At 37.7% G+C, this 24,411-nt stretch overlaps 1 protein-coding gene across 1 annotated transcript in view; it reads left to right on the top strand.

Annotated features, from left to right (window-relative positions):
- OTOGL (otogelin like) overlaps positions 1–24,411 on the top strand; it is a 94,922-nt gene that overhangs the window by 23,114 nt on the left and 47,397 nt on the right. Inside the window, exons 17-25 of the mRNA XM_063323979.1 lie at positions 1,595–1,772; positions 2,702–2,826; positions 4,625–4,834; positions 5,625–5,790; positions 6,907–6,981; positions 7,733–7,785; positions 8,468–8,630; positions 10,032–10,139; positions 11,395–11,533. Of these exons, the coding sequence (XP_063180049.1) occupies positions 1,595–1,772; positions 2,702–2,826; positions 4,625–4,834; positions 5,625–5,790; positions 6,907–6,981; positions 7,733–7,785; positions 8,468–8,630; positions 10,032–10,139; positions 11,395–11,533 (1,217 nt within the window). The remainder of the gene's footprint in view (positions 1–1,594; positions 1,773–2,701; positions 2,827–4,624; positions 4,835–5,624; positions 5,791–6,906; positions 6,982–7,732; positions 7,786–8,467; positions 8,631–10,031; positions 10,140–11,394; positions 11,534–24,411) is intronic.

Below are 24,411 nucleotides of genomic sequence, written 5' to 3'. Positions count from 1 at the left end.
CTATGGAAAAGGAATTTTTTCACACATACGTTATGAAAGTACAATAACTTACTTCTTACAACCTTAGCAATGATTCTAGAAATATACTTTTTCAGCCTGTGAAATAGAGTCCTTCATTATGCCCTTATTTCTTTGTATTTATTATCTCGCAGAGTACCTAGAAATTCCACTCGTTTTGTTTGTCTTCAGACGTAGGTAAGAGAAAGAGGGAGATGAAGAGAGGATGGAAATCATCTTGATGCTGACATTAAGGTCTAGCTTGATTAAACGTTTTTGAAATAAATGGCATGGAATAGAAACCCTGTGCTCTACAGGATCTACGTTGATTTCAGCGCTGACTTACATTGTGATTTCAGGCAGATTACTTCACCTTTTTTGAAAGGATAGTAAGATAAATCAACCTTAAAAGCATGTCATAAAATAAAGCACTGTAGGTGGAAATGATACTGCTAAATTTTGTGTCTAACAGTGATCAGTAGTAAATTCTTACTGGATTTTTAGTCTCTTTCAGTAAGACCAAAGTGGTTGTTCCCCTTTTCTTTCCCAGTCTCTGGCAAAACAGAGTTTAGGGAGTTCTGTGCTGGTGGTTGCAGCTATGCCTTTTCTTCATTGAATTTGTCCAGTCATTGTTCTGCTTTGGTCATTTGTAGCTTCCTATGGCAATGAGTTTCATAGCTCAGTTATACTTTCAGTTATGTTTAAAGTTCTGCTTCATAATTTCATTGATAATTTCATTTGATGTATTTTAAATGAGTCCCTATTCACTTTCTTGTCTCCTTTCATATTCTGCAACAAATATAATCTATGTCAAATATTTCGATGTCACATTCTTGATAACTGGATGTTATCTATTAAGTCTTATCAGCTAAGAACACCTTTAAGCTCACATAAGTATTTTATCAGCCTCCTCTCAGTTTATGGAGCTGAGTGTATGTGTTTGCATGTGTAGAGGCTGCTTGTGAAGGTAGATATGCTTTAAGCCTGCAGCTGCAAGTAGCCCAACAATGTGTAGCAAATGAGTGCTGTGACTGTGAAATTTCCATTTCCTCGCATAATGGATTTGCTGGGAAGGAAAGCTGGGAATTTGATAGGGCTTTAGTTCACATACAATCTAAGGAAAGAACTATACTGATGTCATATCAATAGTAATAAAAGGGAACCTTCAATCTGAAGATTGCAATACATTTTACAGGCATCTGTTAATTAATCTTATAACATCCCCGGGGGCTAAGAAACAAGTGGTTTCTTGTCTTGTCTTCTCATTGCCAGAGGCATGCCGTTGCATTGCTTTCTTCTAAAAATAATAGAAATGTGAGAGGGGTTTCTGGGTAACTCACAGGTACAGAAAGGTGAGAGATTTTTTACTGTTGACAGTAGTTGCAATTCCTGATTTGTGTTGCTAATGAAAAAGATATGTAGTCTCGTAAGTTCGGATGGAGAATGGGTGAGGTTATTTGGCTGCAGGTGAGGTTGTGCATAGTTTCTCATTTTATTTCTGAGTTTTCAAAATCTGTTTTGTTTAAGGCGTAAACCAATACAACCTGGAAGTCGTATTTCAGTGACTTTGTTTTTCTTTTTCTTTTGCTATGTGCAGGGGCTATTGAAATTCAGAATATATCTTCTTTGTTTGTTCAACTGAAAACTAATTTTGGTTTGAAGATATTGTTTGCTAAAGATGGAGAGAGAATCTATGTTCAAGTTGATGTTGGCTGGAAGAGAAGAACATTGGGACTATGTGGAACATACAATGGGAATTTAAGAGATGATTTTCTGTAAGTCGTATATTGTACATTTAGATCATGTTTAACAAGTGAAAAGTTTTGTTGAATGTAATAATCTGATTATTTCATTTCATTAATGTGCTCATACTTTACTAAACTAATCAATACAAAATCTCTTAATGAAAAAGTTAGTTACTTCTAAAAATATGAAACTCATAAATATAGCTAGGTGATTGTAAGATGTTTAGCTAAATCATTCTAGAAAACTACCATACTATTTATAGAAGTTATTGGTTGATGATATTGCTTGAATGCACTTTTTTCATCCCTGCCGCTCTCTTACCATCAGAGCAAATACACAAGCACTGACAAGAGTAGACGATAATACTAGTAGCATCTTCACCTGAGTAACAATTACTACTGCTTGATTTTTTTTTCCATACCACATTTTAATGGAAAAAAAAATTAATACTGAACCACAGGAATAGTTTAATTAGAAGAGCACACTTTCCTTATCCTTTGACTTCATTTCCTCCAAGCTATAATATTGCAAAACTTTTCTATCAATAATAAATGCTTTTGAAATTCTTGGTGAAAAACAGTATCAAAATGCAAACAGCACCCCTCTAGAAAACTGAAATTAGATAACAGGCCAAATTTTTGACATTTCACTGTATGTATGTACTTGAAAAAAGGCCAGATTCTGCTGTCATTAATGCCTCCTCCAACTGATTTCAGAGTACTTGAATTAAGCAGAAATGAGGACAGACTTTGAATGTAAGAATATTTTTGCATGAGTAAAATGTTGAGGAAAAAGCTTCACATGCCCTCTCTTCTTTCATACATCACAGATGATAGAAATTCTTTTGACATGTTGAATGTTCAATGTGACTAGGCATCTAAGCCGTTTTGATGTACTTGCGTCTTCACCCATGTAGTCCATATGGTCAGCAGGATGCCTGCAGTATTAATCTTTTCAGTTCTCCAGCAGGAATGATAGAAGGGACCCCACAACTTCATGCCAATGCATGGAAGGTTTCCTCAGCTTGTTCTGTGCCTATCAATATTCCTGTGGTTGATCCCTGCAACGTTAATCAGCAAAATGGTATGTTTTCACATAGGAGTCTGGAATTAGCTGTATTACTATGGGACGTTTTTGTTTTCTCTGTGAATGAGTTGCACAGTTACTTCCTATTCATTAATGGATATGTACATGTATTTTAACTTCAGATTTAGATGCACACTCTTTCCTTTTTCTTCTTTGGCAAAGACCATTCTTTCCATGCAGTTAGCACGTAACGTGAAGTAAGTCCTTCATAAATACAAGCTAGCTGATCATTAATGCTGGGTGTACTGGCTATGAGTTCTAAATTCTGCTGTATAATAAATATGAAAGTCCTAGGCTACACCATCTGCAGTCCTGTAAATTGTTCCAGTTAAGAGGAATGATGTGGTGCATGTTTGTAGGTCAACAAAGAAAGTACAGGAGACAGTGTGTTGCTAAGACAGTGTTCAGATCAAAAGTCCTGTCTCTGGCTTCTCTCTGTCTCAGCTGCATAAAAAAGTTTCCTTATACTCCATCTATGCTCTCTGACACAAAATGATACAAACAATTAGATACTGGGATTTGTTCAAATTCCTGAGTAAAGATTTAGTTTTGGCTGGTTGGTGTGCGTATATTTTGCACTGAACTTTCACTGTCTCCTCCTTTCCATTTTGCTGTTCTTTTCAATTAATGAAGACAATGAGCAGACAGTACTTGCCAATTCTGACAGAATTTAGTCTGATGTTTTTAACGTTTCAGACATAGGGCCTGACTAGGGATGTGCAATTTGGCCATATTTAGAGTCTGTGGGAAAGCCTAAAATAACCATAAACTTTTAAGAATCTGGGGCATTCCAAGACTTTTTATGCCTTCAGGATTGGCTGTCTTCTAAAGCAGTACATCTCAGCCAAGTTAGCTCTCTCCAAGATACTTCATGCCTCACCTTCAGTTCTGTGCTTCCTCAGTAAAGGTGGAGTTTGACATAAATGTAAGCTGCTTAGAGCAGGACGGTGGACTAGATGACCTTCTGAGGTCCCTTCCAGCCTGAATTTTCCTGTGATCCTGTGATCATCACTGGAAAAAGCAGTCCCTGAGTAAGTGGTTCTGCCCCAAGCTACCACGGGTACTGAGCCAGCACAAGCATTTTTCCAGGCCTGTGATGATCTTAATCTGATGAAACTGAAAAAGAAATGACTGTTTGTTTGTTTATTTATTTTGTCAGGTTACTTTTCAACCAACTCAAGTTCAGTCCTTGAATCTAATTTACTGAGAGACTCCATAAAGTCTTGTTTCGGTGTGCGTATGTGGGAATGAACAGGGAGGATGAAGGGTAGGAACACTCTTTTAGCAGCAAAATTGGCTTAAATATGATTCACACTATGGTTTTCCTGAGATATTCCACCACTTGTGGTGGTAGTATGCTTCAGTGGTAGGAGGGGGGTCTGTTGGCACTAGAAAGTACATGGCCAGCCTGGGACTTGCATGCCCCTGAGCTCCAGTTTGCTATGCTTCCTGAGTTCACAAGCCAGGAGGTATATGGCCATTGCTGATTTCAAAGCTAAATGAAACATCAAGTAGGAAAAAACATATTCCAAGCTTTGGAGGACTCTTCTAACTAGCTCTTTTGAAATATGTTATTTTGCCATTTAAGTTTTCCACGCTACTAGAGGAAGTCATAACTGTTTTTACATAGTTATTTTTATATAAAGTGGAGTTTATTGTTGAGGGAGTTGCTTTGCAGAAAGGCATTGTATACAAGTTTTTGTTGTACAACTGGCTAAGTTTGGTTTTAATACTCTGCGCTGTTTGGCTGTTATATTAAAATGGATCTGGCTAAAACAATGTCACCTTCTCTTAGCTGGGTATGCATCTCACTGTGATATCATCCATCAAGAAGTTTTTGCTCCCTGCCATGCCCACATCAGCCCAGGATTATACTACCAGCTATGCCGCTTTGACGCGTGCAAATGTGGAAGCAGTTGTTTGTGTAATGCTCTGGCGCACTATGCTTATGTCTGTGGCAAGCATGGGGTCTTCGTTGACTTCAGATCTCATATTTCTTACTGTGGTGAGTAATGTTTGCAGAATAGAATATATTTTAGAAATGCATAAAATTCTACAAGTATCATTTGCTCCACAAAATACAGGTATTGACCTTTTTTGCTGTAAACTAGAATTGTGCCGTGAGCTAATGACATACTCAGGGGAGAACGCTGATAGTCTTTATGTCAGACATCTGAGTCGAGGAACATGAGCTGCCTCACAGGGGGTGCCTGTCCCTTTCTGTTGGCTACACAGAGAATTTAAATTTCTGACTTCGAGCTCCTAAGTCATATGGAAGCCCCTATCAGGCTAAAGTAGTCACAGAGGGGCAGAAGGAAGGGCTGTTCCCTAAGGGAAGGCAACCTGGGGTGGCAGGGGCTCCCTGGGACAGGCAGGGTAGGGCAGGGCAGGGAGTGATTTGCCAAGTAGGATATACCAATGATTTAAACCAAGGCATTTATAAACCATAGAGTAATGCCTCAACTTTAACTGGAGCATTCATCCTTTCTTGGAAGCCTGAATTACTAGATAGACACCCCCACACACTTCACCCCCACAGCATATACCTACTGCTTACAAAATAGACAATTCCAGCCAAGGAATTTTCCAACATAATTCCACATAAATCTAAACATTTCTAATTTAAGAAATTGGTAAACCAGCATATTTTTCTCATGCATTTTAAGTCAGACTAGTGCAGCAAGAGACCATTTTGCTTTGCTGTTTTGCACTCCCATGATATACTGCTTTGTTTTCTACTTTTCACATTTTAAGAGTATGTTGTTCTCCCTTCTCTCTCCCTCTCTCTCCTCCAGCTGTGATGTGTCACAGTGGTATGGTTTATCATCAGTGCTCTTCTTTTTGTAAACACTCCTGTGCTTCACTTTCTGTGGCAAATATCTGTGGTGATGACTGTGCAGAAGGATGTAATTGTCCTGATGGGAAATATTTTGAAGAGTCGGTCAGCTCTTGTGTATCAATGTAAGTCATAAGGAAATAGAATATATGCATAGGCATATTTTCCTCTTTCCAGCAAGATTTAAAGTAGGGGTTTTTTGCTGTTTTCCTCAAGATGTCGACTGCCTAAACAGGATAGCAAGCAATATGTGAAGATTTCTCATTCTTTTGTACTAATAAATAGTGGGGCCTCATCTGCTACTGTGCGTACAGCCATCTACTGCACTTCAGAGAAGATATGTCACACTGCTTTAGAGAGAGGGGTTATGAAACTTTTGAATTAATGGGAAAGCATTTTCACATGAAAACCTTGGTTTTAACACTTAAGAAAAAATGAGAAGGAATGCACATACTAGCAATCCATGACATCACGGATAGTATGGCGAGACCAGCTAGGAGTATCTTTTTTCTGTCTCACAATGCAAAATCCTTCAGTTAAGTGGAGGGAAATGGTCAATGAAAGGAAATGTTTTTTGTATATTGTGTACAGCTTACCACCATGGGGAGTTACTGAGTTCAGGTACTGAATTAAAACCTGGAATGAGTGTTTTTATAAACGTCAAGATTATACAGAGTTATTGCTGTTCATTGCGACATATATTTTTGAAAGATGAATAAAGTCCATACTGTGGGAATAAAGGCTGTTTCAAACTATTGAAGAGTGTGAGGTAACTTGGTATTCCCATATTTTTGCATGGTTTCTATGGAATTCTGTTGCTACTTCTGTCCCATCTGGCTTTTATCACAGACGGAGTTAATAGATTTTGCTATGATAATTCCTCTGTCCTATGATTTTGACAGTACTTTTAATGGGAGCTACATATTGCCATAATCTTCCCATAACTGGGAAGAAAATTTCCTTTCTATAAGACTAATGCAGAGAAACAGCAAATAAATAATATGGAGACTGAGGAAAATTCTGGCTTTTTTGAAGACAGTGGGAGTTTTGCCATTGACTTCAATACAACCAGGGTGTTATCCTTTAATTTTTGCCTTTAGAAGTATATTGTAAATATAAATAAAAAGATTGATTTGATTAATTATAAGGCCTGCTTATCCTAATAGCTTGATAAATGGGTTGCCCTTAAATCCCATTTCATTTTGCTTTTGTATCTACATGCATAAATATTCTTTTAACAGATCTGCCTGTTGTTGTCATTACAAGGGCAAAACCCTCCAGCCTGGAGAAATCCTTCCTACGCCAACAGGCTCCTGGTAGGTTTGAACGCCAAGAGTTTTATCTTTGATGTATCACAGTTTGGATGCTACTCAAGAGCCCTAAGAATTTTTTCACATAGAATGAAGGTCTACTGTGTCAAAACTAATATAAATTGGATTAGTACCTGCTTATTTTAACAACAGGATACCTGGAAAATTCGGTAGGCCAGGGACTAAAGAGTATCTCAAAACACAGGCATGGAGGTTGCAGTTCTGTTCTTAGACCTGAGGGCATTATGATAGCAATGTGATTCTGGTTTCCGAAAAATAAACAATGGGATTCTATTTTGGAAAGTCAGTCAAACAAAGGCTTGCAGGGAGCTACATTTGTGTAATTTTGTATTATTAATTCATGATGGAATCCTGACCTCTCTGAAACAAATGGGGAAACCTCCCAGGTTTCCTGGTCAAACTTGTTCATTTTAGAAGAAATGTTTTCAACCTGCTGATTTAAAATCATGTCTGCAACTTGAGCGTCAAGTTTGGCTCTTGCTGAGGTCGTATGTATTATAGTTGTTATAACTGAAGCTTGTAGTTGAAGAGGTGAGAGTAGGGGCTTAATTTTTCTGCCACTGCTACGCCACTCCAATGCTCTTTTTTTTTTTTCCCACAATTATTTCTTTAAGGAAGGGGTTAAGTTTTCAAGGAAGAGGTTAAGAGATTGGGTTAAGTTGTATTATCTTTTTTAACATGGTGGCTACAAAACGTTTGACCCTTGAATAAAGATGGGTTTGCTTTTCTCTTCCAGTCAATGTTTGAATGGAACAGTGAAATGTATTGAAGACACTACAGAAAATACAGGTAATTTATGGTCTTGTCTCATATTATAGCTGTACAGAGAAAGTTTTTGACGTTGAATAGTCATTTGGTTTTCTCCTTATATGTATTTTCATTATGAGATACTTAATATCATGACATATTTAAAATAGGAGGTTAGGAGCACAAGTTCTTTTCTTTTTCTTTTTCTGTAGCACAAATTGTACTAAGTCACTTGGGAAATTAAAAAACCCTAACTACATGTGAGGTATAGGTCAATATGTTTTCATGTGAATACCTAAAATTAGGCTCACTATCCATGTTTAGGAAGCCTTAGGAAGCCTTGATTTCTAGAAGGTAAATTTTTAATGAGTTTGTAATAGATTTAGAAGGGATCTCGGTACACTGAAAATTATGCCACTTTTAAAGATTCTGTCTGCTAAGGCATAATGCATTGTGTATCAGATCCAGAGTACATAGATCCAGGTGCTTAATATTAAGCTGATTTTTTTTTAAACATTAAAACATATATTAATTTTATATCTGCGATACAAATGAAGCTATAGACTTTTATTCAGATTATATTCTTATGTGTACTACAACGTATGGTAAAATTAATTTATTTTTTAATGCTGTGCATGAAAATAGTTTGTGAATGAAAACAAATAGAAAAGCTTCAACGTAAAAGAGCAGTTGGTCTCATTTAATCTGCATTTTGCATTTGAAGTTCACATATGCCCTGAAGGAAAAATCTACTATGACTGCAGATCTCCTGTGCCTGGATTACCTGCAGCGGGTGTGAATTGCGGGATCTCCTGTGCAAACCTTGCCATGAATTTCTCCTGTGTCCCTTCACCACCCTGTGCAAGTGGCTGCATTTGCCCCCCTGGGTAAGCTTTGGTAGAAAACCCTTGAGCACAAGCCATATACATGTTTTTCACAGTTTAAATCTGCTTTTTTTTTTTTTCCTTTTTAAATTCCAGTGGTATCACACCTCTAATTTTTAAACTATTGTTCTATAAATTTTTGCAGATATACAGACACAGTTAAAATGCCAACTCTTTCTTTTGTCTCTGAGAGTCCTGTTCTCCCTCCCGCTGGTGTAAGGGTCCATGTTTTGATGCTTCCTCAGTTGGAGTACCCCAGTTTCTCCACCCTGAGACCGTGATTCCAGAATCCCATAAGATGTCGAACTTGCTACCAGTCTGATTGACTGGTATTTGGGACTCTCTGGACAGGAGATGACTCCCATCACTTCCACAGTATAGTTTATTTGAGTGAAAACGTGAAAAAAAATCATCTGTGTTCCTGCTTACTGCCCAAGTAATTGTCTCACCTAGACTTCTACTCAGACTTACAGTATTGATGCCCAACCTGGGGCAGGGAGGTGAGAGGTGCAGGTGGGATCCTGCCCTCTTCCCCTTCATTCTCTCTGCCTGTCTGAGCTCAGCGAAAGTTTTTGTTCTCTCAGCTCATGAATTTGGATTTGGTGCCCAGAAACTGTCTGTTGAGCTCTGCAGGGATCAAATCAAAGTATAAAAGCTAAAAGCATTTGTTGTGAAGTTTCTATCAGGATCAGACAGTGCTCCCTCCATCTGCTTCCATTCCCTCCTCTGATACCTGCTGTATGCGCTTTCAGATTTGTCAAATATGCTATGCAAATGGCTGCAATTTGACCTCAGGTGGAGTGCTCCTTGTTTTTTTCTCAACATTTGATTTTATTTCACTGTATGTGTAGCCAGCAGTCCCCCTGACAATATACAGGTTGTGCACAGACCAGAGTGTAACGAGACTGCCAGAATTCCCCTTCCAGCAACTTGTGCCATAGCCCAGCTCACTATCCTATGCTCAGAACAGTTCGGTTGCTGCTCTGTGCAGAGGAGCAGGCACATCAGTCCAGCTGCTTCCCTGAGACATGAGGATGTGGGAGCAGCAGGGAGGGAGGGGCAGGCCCCACCAGTCCCCACCAGTGTGCACGACACACAGATGCTCTACAGCTTGCAGGGAGGAGTACCTACACTACCTGTGCTCTGGCATAGGAGCTCCTGCCTCACGCCAACATACCCTTTTCGAGATAGAAGGAGAGCCACAGCTGTGAGCTTTGTGAGGTCTCCAGATGTGCACAGTGGAGATCATTTGTTTTGGGCAGCTTTTGCTGCTGAGACGGTTGTCCTTGGCTGGCTGGCTGACTGGTTGTCCTTGGTGGGGTTTAAACAATACGCTACACATTCTGTTTTGTTGATCTGTTTGTGAATTTACGCTTTCATCTTAATAATTCTTTTATTTTGAAGGATGGCTGAGCATAGAGGGAAATGTTATATTCCTGACAGTTGTCCATGCACCTGGAAAGACAGGGAATTTCTGTCAGGAGAAATGATAGCTACACCATGTTACACCTGGTGAGTGACATGCATTTTGCATATTTCTAAATCACCTGTGTCTAGCCACAAAGTGAAACTGATACAAAGAATGTGTTGAGTACATGGAAAATCAAAAATATATATGTTTGTTTACAGACAGTTACAGGATATATCTTTTATTAAGCTCACTAATAGACTTGGAAGAACAGGCAGACTTTTGGGTGAGTGCTTCTTCGGGTCTGAAAGGAAGCAGAAGATATCGGAGTTAAAAAGTAGTCAAGAACAAGTGCTTGATTCCATACATATCAGTTAATCTCTGAAATAAAAGACATTTGCCATTTTGGAGAAGAGAATATCATGAAAGACAACCAAGGAGAAAAAAAGAGAAGTTAAATGTGTGACAGTGGTAAATAGTCTGTTCCTTTGGGAACCGGACTGTTTGAAGTGTGAGTTACCAGTCAGCCTGAGTGACTGTATAGGAAGAAGATGGACAATCAAAAAAGAAAAAGGAAATAAAAAAGCATTAGAATTGGAAAATGAGCATCTTTTTAAAGGAGCCTTAACTGACTTATATTGCTGCAGAACAGTTTTTCATCCATTATAATTTGCTAGCCAAAATATCTATCTTCAGTTAAGTATATATATAATAATTAAAAAAAAAGTTTGGCATAGTAGCTTTTAATCAGTTAAAAACTTCATTGGCAAATCAGCTGAGTTTATACACTTACACAAGCAAAAGTAGAGGCTGTCAGTACTACCTTCATACAAATTAGTGTAAGTCACTGAATGTAGCTGACAGGAAAAGTAATCCCAGCAAAATATGAGCATTTATTTCCTAAACTCATTCCATATTTGTCTGATACCCTGAAGTCTTACAGGTAGCAACTGGAGGTCTTCTGCATCAAATATGTGCAGATTTTAATCAAAATTTCTTGAGAAAAAATATAATATTGATGTTTTATTAATAAGCGTGTTGTGGCATGGTGTCTTATCTATACTGGAGGCAGTGAGGAAATATTTGCATAAGCCATAAAAATTTTAAGATTTTTGCATTCATTTTTTATGCATTTTTATTGTACATAAGTGCTGACGGCAAAATGCTCAACACTTTTCTGCCATGGCATCACCAATAACTTCAGAAGCAATCTATAGAATAGCTCTGTGGTTCAAGGTCTGAGAATTTTCTTCCTTTCATGAGTTTCTGAATAACTTGAAATAAAGAACACAAGAAAGCTTTTTCTTGAAAATAAAGACCCTGCTATGAGAAGATACTGATTGTTAATTTTCCTTACAGTGTTTGTCGGAGAGGGATATTCAATTGCACTAGTTACCCCTGTCCTGCTGTATGCACTATTTATGGAGATCGACATTATTACACCTTTGATGGATTGGAGTATGATTATGTCAGTGACTGCCAAGCTTACCTGCTAAAGGTAGGAGGATTAGTCATACATTTTCATGTATCAAAGCGAAAGTTTCCATGACAGGGCAAGCATTTTGAACATCAGGAGATGATCTGTAGAAACAAACATTGAGAAAACAGGTGCAGAACAAACGTGTCAGGAAGGAAGAATCTGTGAATGACATTTTGTGCTCAGCCATGTGAAAATGGTATATGGGTGTGTCCTTACATATCTATGTGGTCTAGACAAAAATAGAAAACAGTGTTTTCTGTGCTACCTTAACCATGTTTTCATCACAATGAGCAAAGAATAACACCATAGAAACTGTTCTAGAACTAGGTATAATCTACAGATCTATTTAGTAATTATCAGTAAACTCTGCTTGGCAGATGGTTAATGACATCCTGTGAGGCTGCTTGGAATCCCTCTTGAATGTGATCTGCATCAGATCTGGAGTGTATGTGTATAATAATATCAAACACAATGATTTCATAATTCAACAATGAAATCCTTCATTGAGATTGTCTGGCAGCTACATGTTAATTTTCCTCATAGCACACATTTACAGTACATTGCTAGCCTTTTTTGTTTAAAAATACCATTACTGACATTTAGAAATATATTCTATTACTAACAACGCCATTGTTTATTATCATTGTTGCTATTATTAAGGCTAAGAGTCTGTCTTCTGAGTTACAGTAATATGTCTAGAAGGATATTAATTTTCTGTCAACCCTGACTGTCTAACCTTAAGAAAATGCATGGTTTCTCAACAAGGACTACTGCAAATACTTCATTTCATGAACACTTTAGTAGAGTATTCACAGCTATGAAATAAAATAAAATAGATATTGTTTCCAGATTTTTTTCTTTGTTAAAAAAAATAAAAATTAAAAAGAGAGAGGTTTGCTAAAGATAATAAGGATACCTCATAGCAAACTCCTCGCATGCATCACATTGTCTCATAAAAGAGCTCTTCCTCTTAGAGATATATGAACCTTTGTACAAACCTTCCTCCTATAAGATGCAAAAATAGGGGTTAGTTTACCTGTAAAATCATCTTGCCTGTATGATGATGTGGAAAGGTATGTTATGATTTCTTAATTCTTATGCCATCCAGACAGAGAGGTGTGTAAGACTAATCTATGCTGCTTTTTCAAGCTTTAGTATGATACTGGAACATTTTGCTTTTACAATCAAATGTCAACTGCCACTCTTCTGCATAACAAAGTACCTATCTGGAAACAAACCATGAGGAGAATTTGGAGTCCAAGAATAAAGCCGGCAGCCACATAATTAAGGCATGTGTCACACTGCCAATAGGCCTTTCTTCAGGTGAATATGATGACACTGCCTACATAGATCTGCTTTTCAGACTTTTTTCAGCTTTTCAAGCTGTTTTGTTCCCCAAAGTTAGCTAATATGAGAAAATACGGCCTAATTTGTTGATTGTTTTTCTTCGCTCTTTAGTATATGGAAAACTTTCATGATCTATATAGAATGACTGTTTATTACAAATTAGGCACTGCATAATTATGTCTGGAACAGATGATGTATCTATGGGCTCATTTTTGACTGTGAAATGTTTGGAGAAGTTTTAGGGGAAAAAATAAAAGAAACAAAGGATGGGATCATAAGGCAAATGCCCAAGAGCTTTGAGGGAACTGAAACACAGGACTGAAGAACTATGTGGTGTGCAATCCTGGAATCAGAGGAATGGAAGATGGCAGTTTAACCAAATAATTTGAAAGAACTCTGTGGCTGAATTTGGCAGGAACAGAGCAGTATGTCTGATTTACATAAGAAGGAAATTAATAGAAATTGTAATAAAGAGAAATGATAATTGGGGAAGAGTTCAACTCCTTTTTTTTGTAAAAGAAATTCATGCACGATGAATCTTCTGAGTTATTCCATGAAGACAATAAACATATGGATGAGGATGATCAAGTCAATATGTGCGTATTTTAGTTTAAAGACTTTATAGAGACAAATTTCAACAAATATTTTTTAGAGACTAGTCTCTCACAGGATGGGAGTGAGGATTCTTTGGGACATGAATTAAAAGTTAGAAGTTAAAAGATAGGAATAAATGGCCTTTTTTTTGAATGGAGAAATCCTGGTGACATCCTATAGGGATCCATGCTGAGACCTGTGTTCAGCATCTTCAGAAATGATTTTGAAAAGGCGGTGTGAGGATTGAGGTGGAGTATGCTGATGGTAAAGAATCAGTTTGAACAGCTGAAACAAAGACAGACCACCAGAAGGTTCATAAGAACTTATGTCAGAAAACACTGCATGATAAAATGGAGGATGAAATTCAACAATGAAATATGCAAATCAGGGAACAGAAAAAATAACTGTAACTATGCTACCATGAAGATAGGCACTAAATTAGCTACTACTATGCAGGAATGGAATTTTATGTGAGAAAAATATATGAAGCAGATTTAATTGGCATCTTCCTAGTGGCAGCCTGAGTGATAATCCAAAGTGTCATCTGTTCTCCAGTTTCACATATGCTTTTATTTGCATGTACACACACCACAGTTGTACCACGTACGTGGACACAGTTGTAACACATAATGATGTGGTTAAACTACGTTATATGTGCAGACATGATAGCATGATGAGGCTGTTCGTTTTTGAAATATGCTTTGTTGTTCCTAAAGCAGAGGTTTCCACGGCTGTCTCTTCATAATCATCCTCCCCTACATTATGGCCATGTGCAGTGACGTTTTTTAATAGTAGTGTCAGAGTAATATAACGAGTCTCCCTTGAGCTACTCTTTGTTCAGAAGGTATGTGAGAGAGCCCTGCCTCTTATAGCCTGTTATCCAAATAAACAAGACAGATGAAATGTGGGAAAGTATATGTAGTTGCAAAAGTTTAAATGTCTTGCCTCACACATTGGCAGGCACAGCTGTCCAGGGCAGTCTTGCCACCTAAACCATGCTACCTCTTCTACAAACAAACATATATATATATATGGTTTTTTTAATTAAATCATAGAATGGTTTGGGTTGGAGGGACCTTTAAAGATCATCTGGTCCAACTGCCCTGCCATGGGGGGTATGTGCTGTGTGCTTCATGTTCCCCACCTGTAAGGTATTACAGAACATTTTAGATTTGATAGTTGCTAGTACGCTATCCATTGACTTAATAGTAGTTCGCAGTGCTGATTTTTAGTTTTGAGGTTGATTTTTATAGGTAACATGTAAAAGGCTCACCAAACACTTGAAATCAAAACAGCTGAAGTGGTCGTAATATTGTATATACAACACTGTAATAACTTTGTCCTTTCCCTTTTACTAATCTTTTTTCCTGTGAGAAGTGGGCAGCTTTGCCTCTGCTTTTATACTCTAAACAAAGGTGTTGTAGCAGCGCAATAAGGGAAATAACAACTACAATAAATTTATTGGCATACTAGTTCTTCCCAGACATAGAAATGAGTCCAAGAATTATAATCTGAATCCCATGTCCCCAGTGGCATGATAATGTACTGTTCTCATCCACATCACCAGCCCTCACTGTTTGATTTGGCTGTTAGCCTCCCTAAATGCGATCTGTTTGAATAGATCTTTAATTTGTCAGTGTATTGCACTGAACCAAACAAAGAAGTCATCCTTACCTTTCGCTATGTTTTTAATAAGGAGCTTTTGTGCTTTTACGGGAGAAAAATCAAGTATCAACTTTCAGCCAATTATGAAACTTCAAACTTTGCTTTCAACAGCAGTATCGTCTGTCAGGCCTTTTTGTTTAAGGTGACAGTAGGTGTATGAGAAAGCCCTTTACAACTAGTTCAACAGATATATCCATTGGTTAGAAAATGATCAATCAGATTTAATGCAGCAATTAAGACAATTAGGGCAGTAATGTCTTATGAAACGATAACTTCATTTTTTTCAAGGAATTAGGAGTTACATTACACACCGAGAAGTAAAGTCCCTGTATGGGTAAATGATATTCACAGAGAAGGCATCAGTATTTGCTTCTAACATTTTAAAGCCTCTGTAATTTTAAAGGAAAAAAAAGAAAAATCTTGGCAGACCAACTCATTTAACTTTCATCAGTATAGATCATGTGAACACTTCATTTTAGCTAATCTGAATATTGCTGAATTTAAGCTGACCTATTTGATTAAAAAGATTTAAATAGCTTGCTTTCTTGCATTTTCTTGCTTATCTTCTGTCATTGATGATGCTACATTCTTTCCCTAACAAAACGGTGTTATTTTTCTAGCAAACTTTTACTGCATGTTATTTGTACTTGTGGTCTATTTCTTCCACTTGCCTGTTTCATTGACTTCTGCTTTTTATAGTAAAATTGCTGTTTTTCTATCAAGCCTGTCAGCTTTTTTCTAGCTTTATGGTAGTTTCAGTACTGCAGTTCAGTGCATTCTTTATTAAGGCTTGGAGGGTCAGTGTCCTTGGGGCCCCTCAAACCTGTTCTCTTCTAAGAATTATGTTTTCTCTGATTTGGGGGAGTCTCCAACCAAGAGTTTAGAGGGACAGTCTACCCATCAGAATATCCTCTAATGAGAGGGAGCTCTGTTGTAATGCTTATCTGCCTTTCAAAAAAACCCACCAAAACAACCCACTGAAGTCTTTCCATTAATTTTTTTGTCAATAAGGTCCTAAAGCCAAGAAGGGGAAGGACTATTCTATTCCTGTGTCCTGAAAGACGGAGGTCAGCAGAATTAACCCCTCATCCTCAAGTATTCACATTTCTATGGATTAGTCCTAACTTTATGCGATAAAAATATTTGCACTTCTTTTAATTTGACATTGGGGGTTTGGCCATTTTAAAGTCACCTTTTAAATCTTTTTGATGCAACCATGAAGGCTCCTTTAAAGCCAATGTTATCACCAGATTTAGTGTGTTGGAGGATTATGAAAGCAGATATTTGATCAAATAATTGAACTGTTATGCCAATTAGAAATGCAGATGTAACACTTTTGGGATGGGAGACACCACAGGAGAGCCCATTTGTTAAGGCAGAAGTTCATTTAACAAATCATGCATATCTAGTGAACCAGTACTACAGTTTCCCAAATGATTATCCTATTGATGAGCAGTCCCCAGTGTTAGACGCCTGGTCTGCCCTGGGGAATATAGCAAGGGAGCTCTTTTCTTGCATACCTCTTCTTTTGAAACTTGAGGCAAGTTCAAAGCTCTTAGTTTATGATGCTTTTATTACAGTGCTTAATACAGAAGTTGGTTGATGCACTGATAATCTTTTACTTGTTGCTTGCTGATATATGTATCTTGATTGGTAAATTTGTTAAATGATGACTGGGCATAAGCCGGAGCAATCACACACAAAGCAACAATTCTTCAATTACGCATTTGTCGCATCTGAGGAAGCAGAAGTAGCCTTTATTCCGTTCCCCTTATTGAGTGTCTGTAATTTTTTTGTGCAGCTTTTTTCAACATCATTTGTGCCAGGTAGCCACTCTGTAGATCCATGAAGCTGGCAAACCTATAGAATGAAACAGTATTTTGTGTGGTCTCTCTCATACCCTGTTCGTAAAATTAATACATTCTGCTTGCTGTTAGTCACCCTACGGAGGACTAAAACTGCAGGTTCATGGTTGACCAACATTGTCAGGCTGACTAGTCATAGTTAAGACAAGTATTTTCTTTTAATGGACTCTGAAGATTTTAATGGGAAGGTAAATAATGTTGAATTTGAAATTACAATTGTTTTACATTGGAGACCTGACACTAAAAGTAATTTTCATCTCTTTAGGGAACAAAACTGTAACATTGGGTCCCAATCAGAATGCCTTTAATTTTTTAATTAGGATATCTAATCCTCAAAGCCATATTCCAGCAAATAGTTCCATGAGTAAGTGATGTGCGAAAATATGTCCACCTAAACCACTTGTCAAATAATTTATAGCAATGGTAACTGTGTGAAAATAATGATGTGTTTCTTGACAATTTGTGGCAAATTTGTGTCCAAAAAGGCAGAGACTACATTTCAATGAAAATATTATTTACTGTGAATAGGTTTCCCTGCTCTAGTTGCAAAGAACACCAACAGTTTTCTTTTCATCAGTCCCATGATTTCAGAGGAAACCTTTCTGGATGCCCTCTTTTTCTAGGTCTCTGGAAGTCCTGTAAGGGTCAGTAGTGAGCTCCCTGTGGGAGACGTCCCTTTCCATTCTTGTCTTCAGCTGGGAAGCACGGTGCTGAGATAACATTGGCTTGTACCTGGTTTTCTGTTTGTTCTACCCCTTCTGTGAGCAAAAGATTTGATTACAGTTGGCAATGGATTTATGCTCTTGTTCCATTTTCTCCGGATCAATGATTTCAGACTCAATTACCTCTACATGCCTTTCTGTCTCCACCACCTGATTCTCCAGACCATTAAATTATGCAGTGAATGAATCACTTTTTTTCTCCAACAAAGGAAAGATTTCTTTCAATTTGTGCAGATTAGCATGGAGGGCTTCCAGAAAAGGCTTGGGGAAAAGTTTCTTGCCATGAGAATGGCAATTTGGAGGCTGTGTGTGCATGGTGTGACTCAGAAGTTGGATCCTCTTTCTGAGGACCTTGCCATTTAGCGACCACACAGCTTGAAGAAAGTGACCTTTTCACCTTGGATTTCTGCTTTTGGGTTAACGTTCGGCATCCAACAGCCCTTTGGCTATACTGACTCTAAAATGTTATAATCTGATGGCTGCCTGAAAAGGCAGTCACTGTAACAATGACTGCCTGAGTTGGTTTACCTCTGGTGGGTACAGCTTTGTGGACTGTTGATGCCAATCTTCTACTGATACAGCAGGAAAAGATGAGGAAAACCCAGCATCATGTGTTGCTGTTTCAGGAAGCTGTACTGTATGTTGGCAGCAGTAAAATGAAAGCCTTTTGTTGTGTTTGAAGTGGGAGGATGCTCAGGCTAGTCACCTGTAAATGCTGCTTAGCAGTTTATGGCCTCTGACTTGTCAGTGAGCTATGAGAACTGTGAATTAAATTTACTCTGGTTTAGGTCAGGATATGAGTATTTTTGTTTCTGAATGCCTAGAAACTAAGCCTCAGCAGTGTAAAGGAACACATTTAACATTCATTATATTTATAAAGAAAAGCTTTGTGCAAGTTCCAGCTTTCTAGCTCCTGACATCATTTGCTGCAGCTCAGAAAAGGCAAATTTATCACCATGATTTCTTGTCCTTTTTTTCTGTGTTATGTTGTGCGTTATCATTACAACCAACAATGATGAAATATTGTCACTTATCATGCACTTATTAATAAAATAATACTAATAGGTCTCATATAAATACCTTTAGATATTTTAAAATAACACCACCAACTGTGCTGCTGATTTGTAATTCAGAATAGCTCATGTTGCAGAATGTGTCACTTGGAAACAAATGTTTGAATGTTCCCAAATCCTTAATCTTCAGTATATCTCATTTTTAATTAGAAGGGGATTGCAGTAATGTGACCTGTGCAAAAGCCAAATCAGATACATAAGCAGGCAAAGCTAAGTAAATGAAACAAAAGGAAATCTGCTTTCAATGATCATTTCTCAAACCTTTTAATATAGTTCTCTTAAAATATAAAAAAGAAAAACAAAACCTTCCCAGTGATCTCTATCTGATTAATCAACTTTTTCAAAATTAAGAAACGTTGACTCAGAACAAGGTTTTGAAGTATATCGTGTAAAATATTCCCTGTCATGTACTTTTCATTGTTAGCAGTAGGTTTTAAAAAATGACTTGGATTTAAAAAATATTGTTGACAAAACCTCAGAACACCCAACAACTCATTATTGCCATAAGATCTACTACAAAACCCCTATGTATAATAAAGGATATGTGATATAATGATTTGTTTTTCCTATTGCTTGTATACATACACACAAATAGTTTTAATGAATCTTTCTCAAGAGTTGTTGAGAGTTTATTCTGCCTGAGGTGTATCCTTTTGCGAAGTCACTTTTAAAGAAATAGGAAAGAATTGTAGTGGATGCATTAGCAGACATCTGGAAGTTGTTTGAGGGTGAGTCAGTAGCTGGAATAATCTCACTCCCTTTGAATTTGCATCAGTGAATCTACTCAATCATGTTACTCTCCTTCATTTCTACTCAACTGTGCTACGATGCTAGAAATGTGTCATTCCTTACACACATATTGCAAGTTTCTTTGGCATATTTTAAGTAAAAATAATCAAATAATCTGCATCTCTGTGGAATATGCTGAGAAAAAGAGAATTTATGTGCCTGTGTGTGTGCATGAGTAATTTAGGTCTTAGGTTCTCAGTTCCTAAATGTGTTTGGTTTTGTTTTGGGGTTTTTTTTGTTGGTTTTTTTTTTTTTATTTTTAAATACTTGTATAGAAATGCATAACATCAGTGGAAAAATAAGACTATTACTATTCATTTTCTCTCTCCTGTAAGAGGATCACCTACTATCTTTCCTATCATGTTCAGTTCTCAAACTGACACAGTGTGCATCAGTGCCATCTGCTGACTCCAAGCAATATTGCTCCAATTGAATAGCTATGGGGAAAGGCATTTGACAATAATAATTTGCACAGGATGCAAATGCAGGGATTAAATAAAGTTACACACAATGCATACATATAATTTTGAAATGGTACAGAAATTATCACACCAACAAAATGAAAGAAGCCTTCCAATACGACATGTTTCTTGGTGTAAATTGTGAACGAGTTTTGCATGATTAATGTGTTTTCACTGGTTATCTGGAGATCACCCCCCACACCCCCGTAAAATGTCTCAAGAAACTAACAAGGCAAGATCATGTCAGGTGCCAAGGCATTCGTCTGATCTCCAAACCCACTTAAATATTTATACCTAAATGCCACTAAATCTGGGCTAAGATGCTTTACTTATCCTAGGATCAAGCTCACTAGAAGTAATAGTTTCAAATGTTAAGTTCCTTCAGAAGAAACTCAGAGCCCCATAAACAATGACAAAACTAATTCTGAGTTTCCACAAAATTTCCTGAAAGGTTAACTCTGAACAGAACTAATGGTATCTCTCGGAAAATATGTAGGAAGGAGAAAGCAAGTTCTACTTTTTAAACTACTGTATATTTTTTTCAGCATTTTTAGACCTTTTTGCATTTGCTTGTGCATGTGGCTATATATGAAAACTTTTAAAGAGTCATTAAACCAAAAGGAAAATAGAATTAATCTATCTCTATACAGTTCCCAGTATGTCCCCAGATCTTTTATAGCCACCCTAGTTTGCAAGTCAGTGTATTGTAGGGAACAAAACCAAAAATATGGGGAAATCAGGGTAGTAAGAGTCGAAAAGGATGAGTCTGAACACTGAACAGTTAAAGAGATTTTAACGAAACTTTCAAAGATAGATACAGCCACTTTTAAATTGTCTTCTCCTAGGCTGCATTTTGACTATGTAAGCACACTGCACACTGTTGTTATTGGTTGATAGCGATAGAAAATTTCTAACGGGATATTGAAATAGAAAGTTTCTAACAAAAATAAACCCTAGCATTCTCAAGCACTACTGGAAAAAAAAAAAAAAAGGAAAGCACGGCTTTGCTTTTTCGGCTAGGAAGAAATATGGAAAAAAAATGCAGTGAAGTCTAGAAAAAGAATGTCCTGAGAAGCAGGACTGACAATGAGCTTTTGACTGACTGCCCGGAGCTGTGACTCTGTCTTCCCTGTTGCCTGGCAACTCCATGTTATCACAAAGAAACTGATATTAAGTTGGAACAGGCTGGATATGGTAATTTACGTGGGAAGATACTCTTGCAGTGGGAAAACCATTTTATTTCTAGTTTCTGTCAGCGTAAGTAGGTTTCACATGATGAACTGTAGTACATCCCCTGTTGGCTGCATTTTACCTAAAAAGGTAAAGAGCGACTCTGCCTTGGAAAGAGACTGTGCAGAAAAAAAAAAGAAAACCAACAAAAAACCCCACCTTGTTATTCATTGCATCTGCTCCTAGTGTCTACTCAGACATTTCTTTCAGCGGTAGTGACAAAAGGTTGTTTTCATACCTGTGTGGATCCAGTGCAGATTAGAGAGATGGAACTCGATCATTATCATTTGTACTATCACAGTCCCTAAAAGCTGTCAAGATTTGCCCAAGACCTCACTGTCTTATACAAACATTAAAAGATGATCCTTACTTAATCTGAATAGTCCCTGTTCTTTCTTTTTCATTGCTAAGTTTAAGTGCCAAGTTTCAATTGCACTTTATTTCTTCCCTGCTAGAAGAAGAGGCTGCACATGTAGCAATTATAGAACAATTTGAAGACTATGATAGAAACTGTCATTCAACTTTGAATTGGGCTGGTAGTGTATGGCTGGGAAAGGCTCAATTTTTATTGAGATGTATGAAGAGAATGGAAAGGGTATGTATGTACAGCAAATCTTGTCATGAAAGCTTTGAGCCGCAAGAGATACATAATCCATAATGGTGGTTTTACATTTGGGTTTAGGTCTAAGATTTAATTAGAAAGAGAGAAAGCACAGAAGACTCAGGATTTAATGCAAAGCCCTTTTTCTTAAATGTCTGGTTTACTCATAGCTCCACCGAACCACCAGTACCATCTCTCTGCATTTCCATCCTGCATCATTTCTAGTAATTTAACACCAACAGGCAGTCCTACAAGTAAGGAAGTACTTCACAGGTCTTCAGAACTCCCTGTTCTGGCTTTGGTCAGCAAAACACTCCCTGTCTCCAGGCTTCTCTCTACTGCAGAGTTAACTTGAAATATAACTCAACTTTTGCCCTTGGCTCAAATCCCAACCATACACAAAACTTCTGACTTGATTATGTTGATGCTGTTCCACTGAAGGGATTGGCCTGGACTGTCAGAAGGCACAAGCAGCAGCTTCAATTAACATAGCTAATACAGCTACCCACTGCTGCTCCAAGAACTTGTCTTCATTGCCAAAAAAGGTGTATTTTTACTGTGGGATAATTAGCCTGAATTAACTATCCTTATTTAAAATAAAGCCCTCCATCTCTTTTCTTACAGTGAAGACATTGCTTCCCTGTTAACTCAGAGTGTCCCCTTTTGCTGAGGCTAAGCTAACTGAAGAGGAATGAACTCTGCAATGAAAACAGCCCACAATGTTCTAAGCATCAAATAGACCCTTAGACTGCAAGAAAAGTCCTTTTCTGAACTGACTTATGGTGGGGAGGTAGATTCTTTTCTCACTTTTCCTTTGGCCAGCACAGAATGTATCAGCTTGCATCCTATCTACCAAACTAATGCGTTTGTCTCCTTTTTAATTTACCACATCACCTCCAATAAATCCAAAAATGCTCTGGGCTGTTATCTGACTTTGAGGGAAATAATTACTGGACTGACTCCAGCAGCAAGCCTGGCTTAATTAAAACACAGCGTATTTCCCAAAAAGGTAGTGACCAATTTTATTCCTAGTGCAACCTAAAACAACTTTACAACAGAATGGAACAGATGAACTTCGCTTTACCCTGAAGCTTTCAGTACTTTTAAACTGCGTTTCCCTGCTAAATCATAAAGAGCTGGTCTCCTACACCCCCTTATCACCAGCAGCAGCAGCTAGTAGCTGACTTTACCCATCTTAACTGTTGTCTTCTAAGCTAATTGCTAACACATACCACCTGTTTCTTAAGCCCTGGCATTAGGGTAACATAAAGCTTGCAGGCGGTCTCCCATGCCTTATATTCATTGCATTTGCTCACGCTTGCTGTAGAGTGCTTTTTTTTATGCCAACTCGCAGCATCCTCTGGCTTATGGACCATGCTAGACTAAGGGCAGCAAAGCTGTAGCACCTCCTCTGTGTGGCAACAAAAATACCTCTACGCTTCCCATCATCTAGGGTTGAATGCCGTGGTTTTTTGGTTTTGTTTGGTTTTTTTTTTTTAAGACTGAAAGTGTTGTTTAAGCAGTTTGGTCACTATGACTTTTACTAAGGAAAAAAAAAAGTTCCTTCCCATATTTTCTGTATGCAGTATTTCTCACTGTTGAGGAAAAACTGCTGATATGTTTTTTAAATCTTGAATTCTGATGAACACAGAACAAATAAGGGTACAAATGTGAGACAGGCAAGGAGTAGTTAGGAGTATGTACCCAACACCTTTCAGGGGTATGCTGACTAAGGGAGAGGTACCTCAACCAAGGGAGGGAGCAAAGCTCTGGGGAGCGATGCTGTGGGCACAAACCAAGGCAAGGGTTCCTTCCCGTTGTGGCCAAGTGGAGCTCTCCAAGAGCATTGCTGGGAGCAAAGAGGAGTTCCCAGGACTGGGGAACTGCTGAAGGAACCATTTCCTGTCTTGCCCACCGTGCCTATTAGCACCTGCAATTAGTTTCAGCTAGTTATATTCTCAGAGAGTGTTCAAAGGAGGGTGGGAGTAAGAAGAGAAGTTTAAACATCTTTTTGTTTCCAGCTCTATGCAAGTGTCTCATATAAGTCTGGATGACTCAGCAGGTGAGATACATAGCTTACCACCTCCAAGATTTTTATTACTTATTTCTCTCAGGTTTGTAATGACTGTAGGACTGAATTTGATCAAAAATTAAACTGAATTCAGAAGCACTTGGCTTATATTAATGTTACAAAGTTAACTCTCTCAAGTCTTTTCTATAGTTATGGCTTCCTGTTGACTTGCAAGGATTGGTACAGACATGAATTGAAATAGAAATTAAAATAAGAAATAATAGGAGTAACTCAGATTTATTTTTGTTTGTGGTAGTGTTATCAATTATGAAAATACAGCTGATTTCCTTTGTTCTAGTACCAATCCTAGCATCGGGTGCACGTGTGTTTCCCTCAGGGTACAGAAGAACCACACAAGCTGCAGAAGAATAAATTAACATGTTGAGCCAAAGTGCAAAAGTGATTTTATGTGCTGAGAATGCAAAATTAATTTACAGGCTGGAAAGCAAACAGATATGGGATTGGGAAATAAGTAAAT

Source organism: Chroicocephalus ridibundus, chromosome 1, assembly GCF_963924245.1.
Source record: "Chroicocephalus ridibundus chromosome 1, bChrRid1.1, whole genome shotgun sequence".
Taxonomy (NCBI): domain Eukaryota; kingdom Metazoa; phylum Chordata; class Aves; order Charadriiformes; family Laridae; genus Chroicocephalus; species Chroicocephalus ridibundus.
The sequence above is the reverse complement of the archived record's forward strand: the minus strand, read 5'-3'. Positions and strand labels throughout refer to the sequence as shown.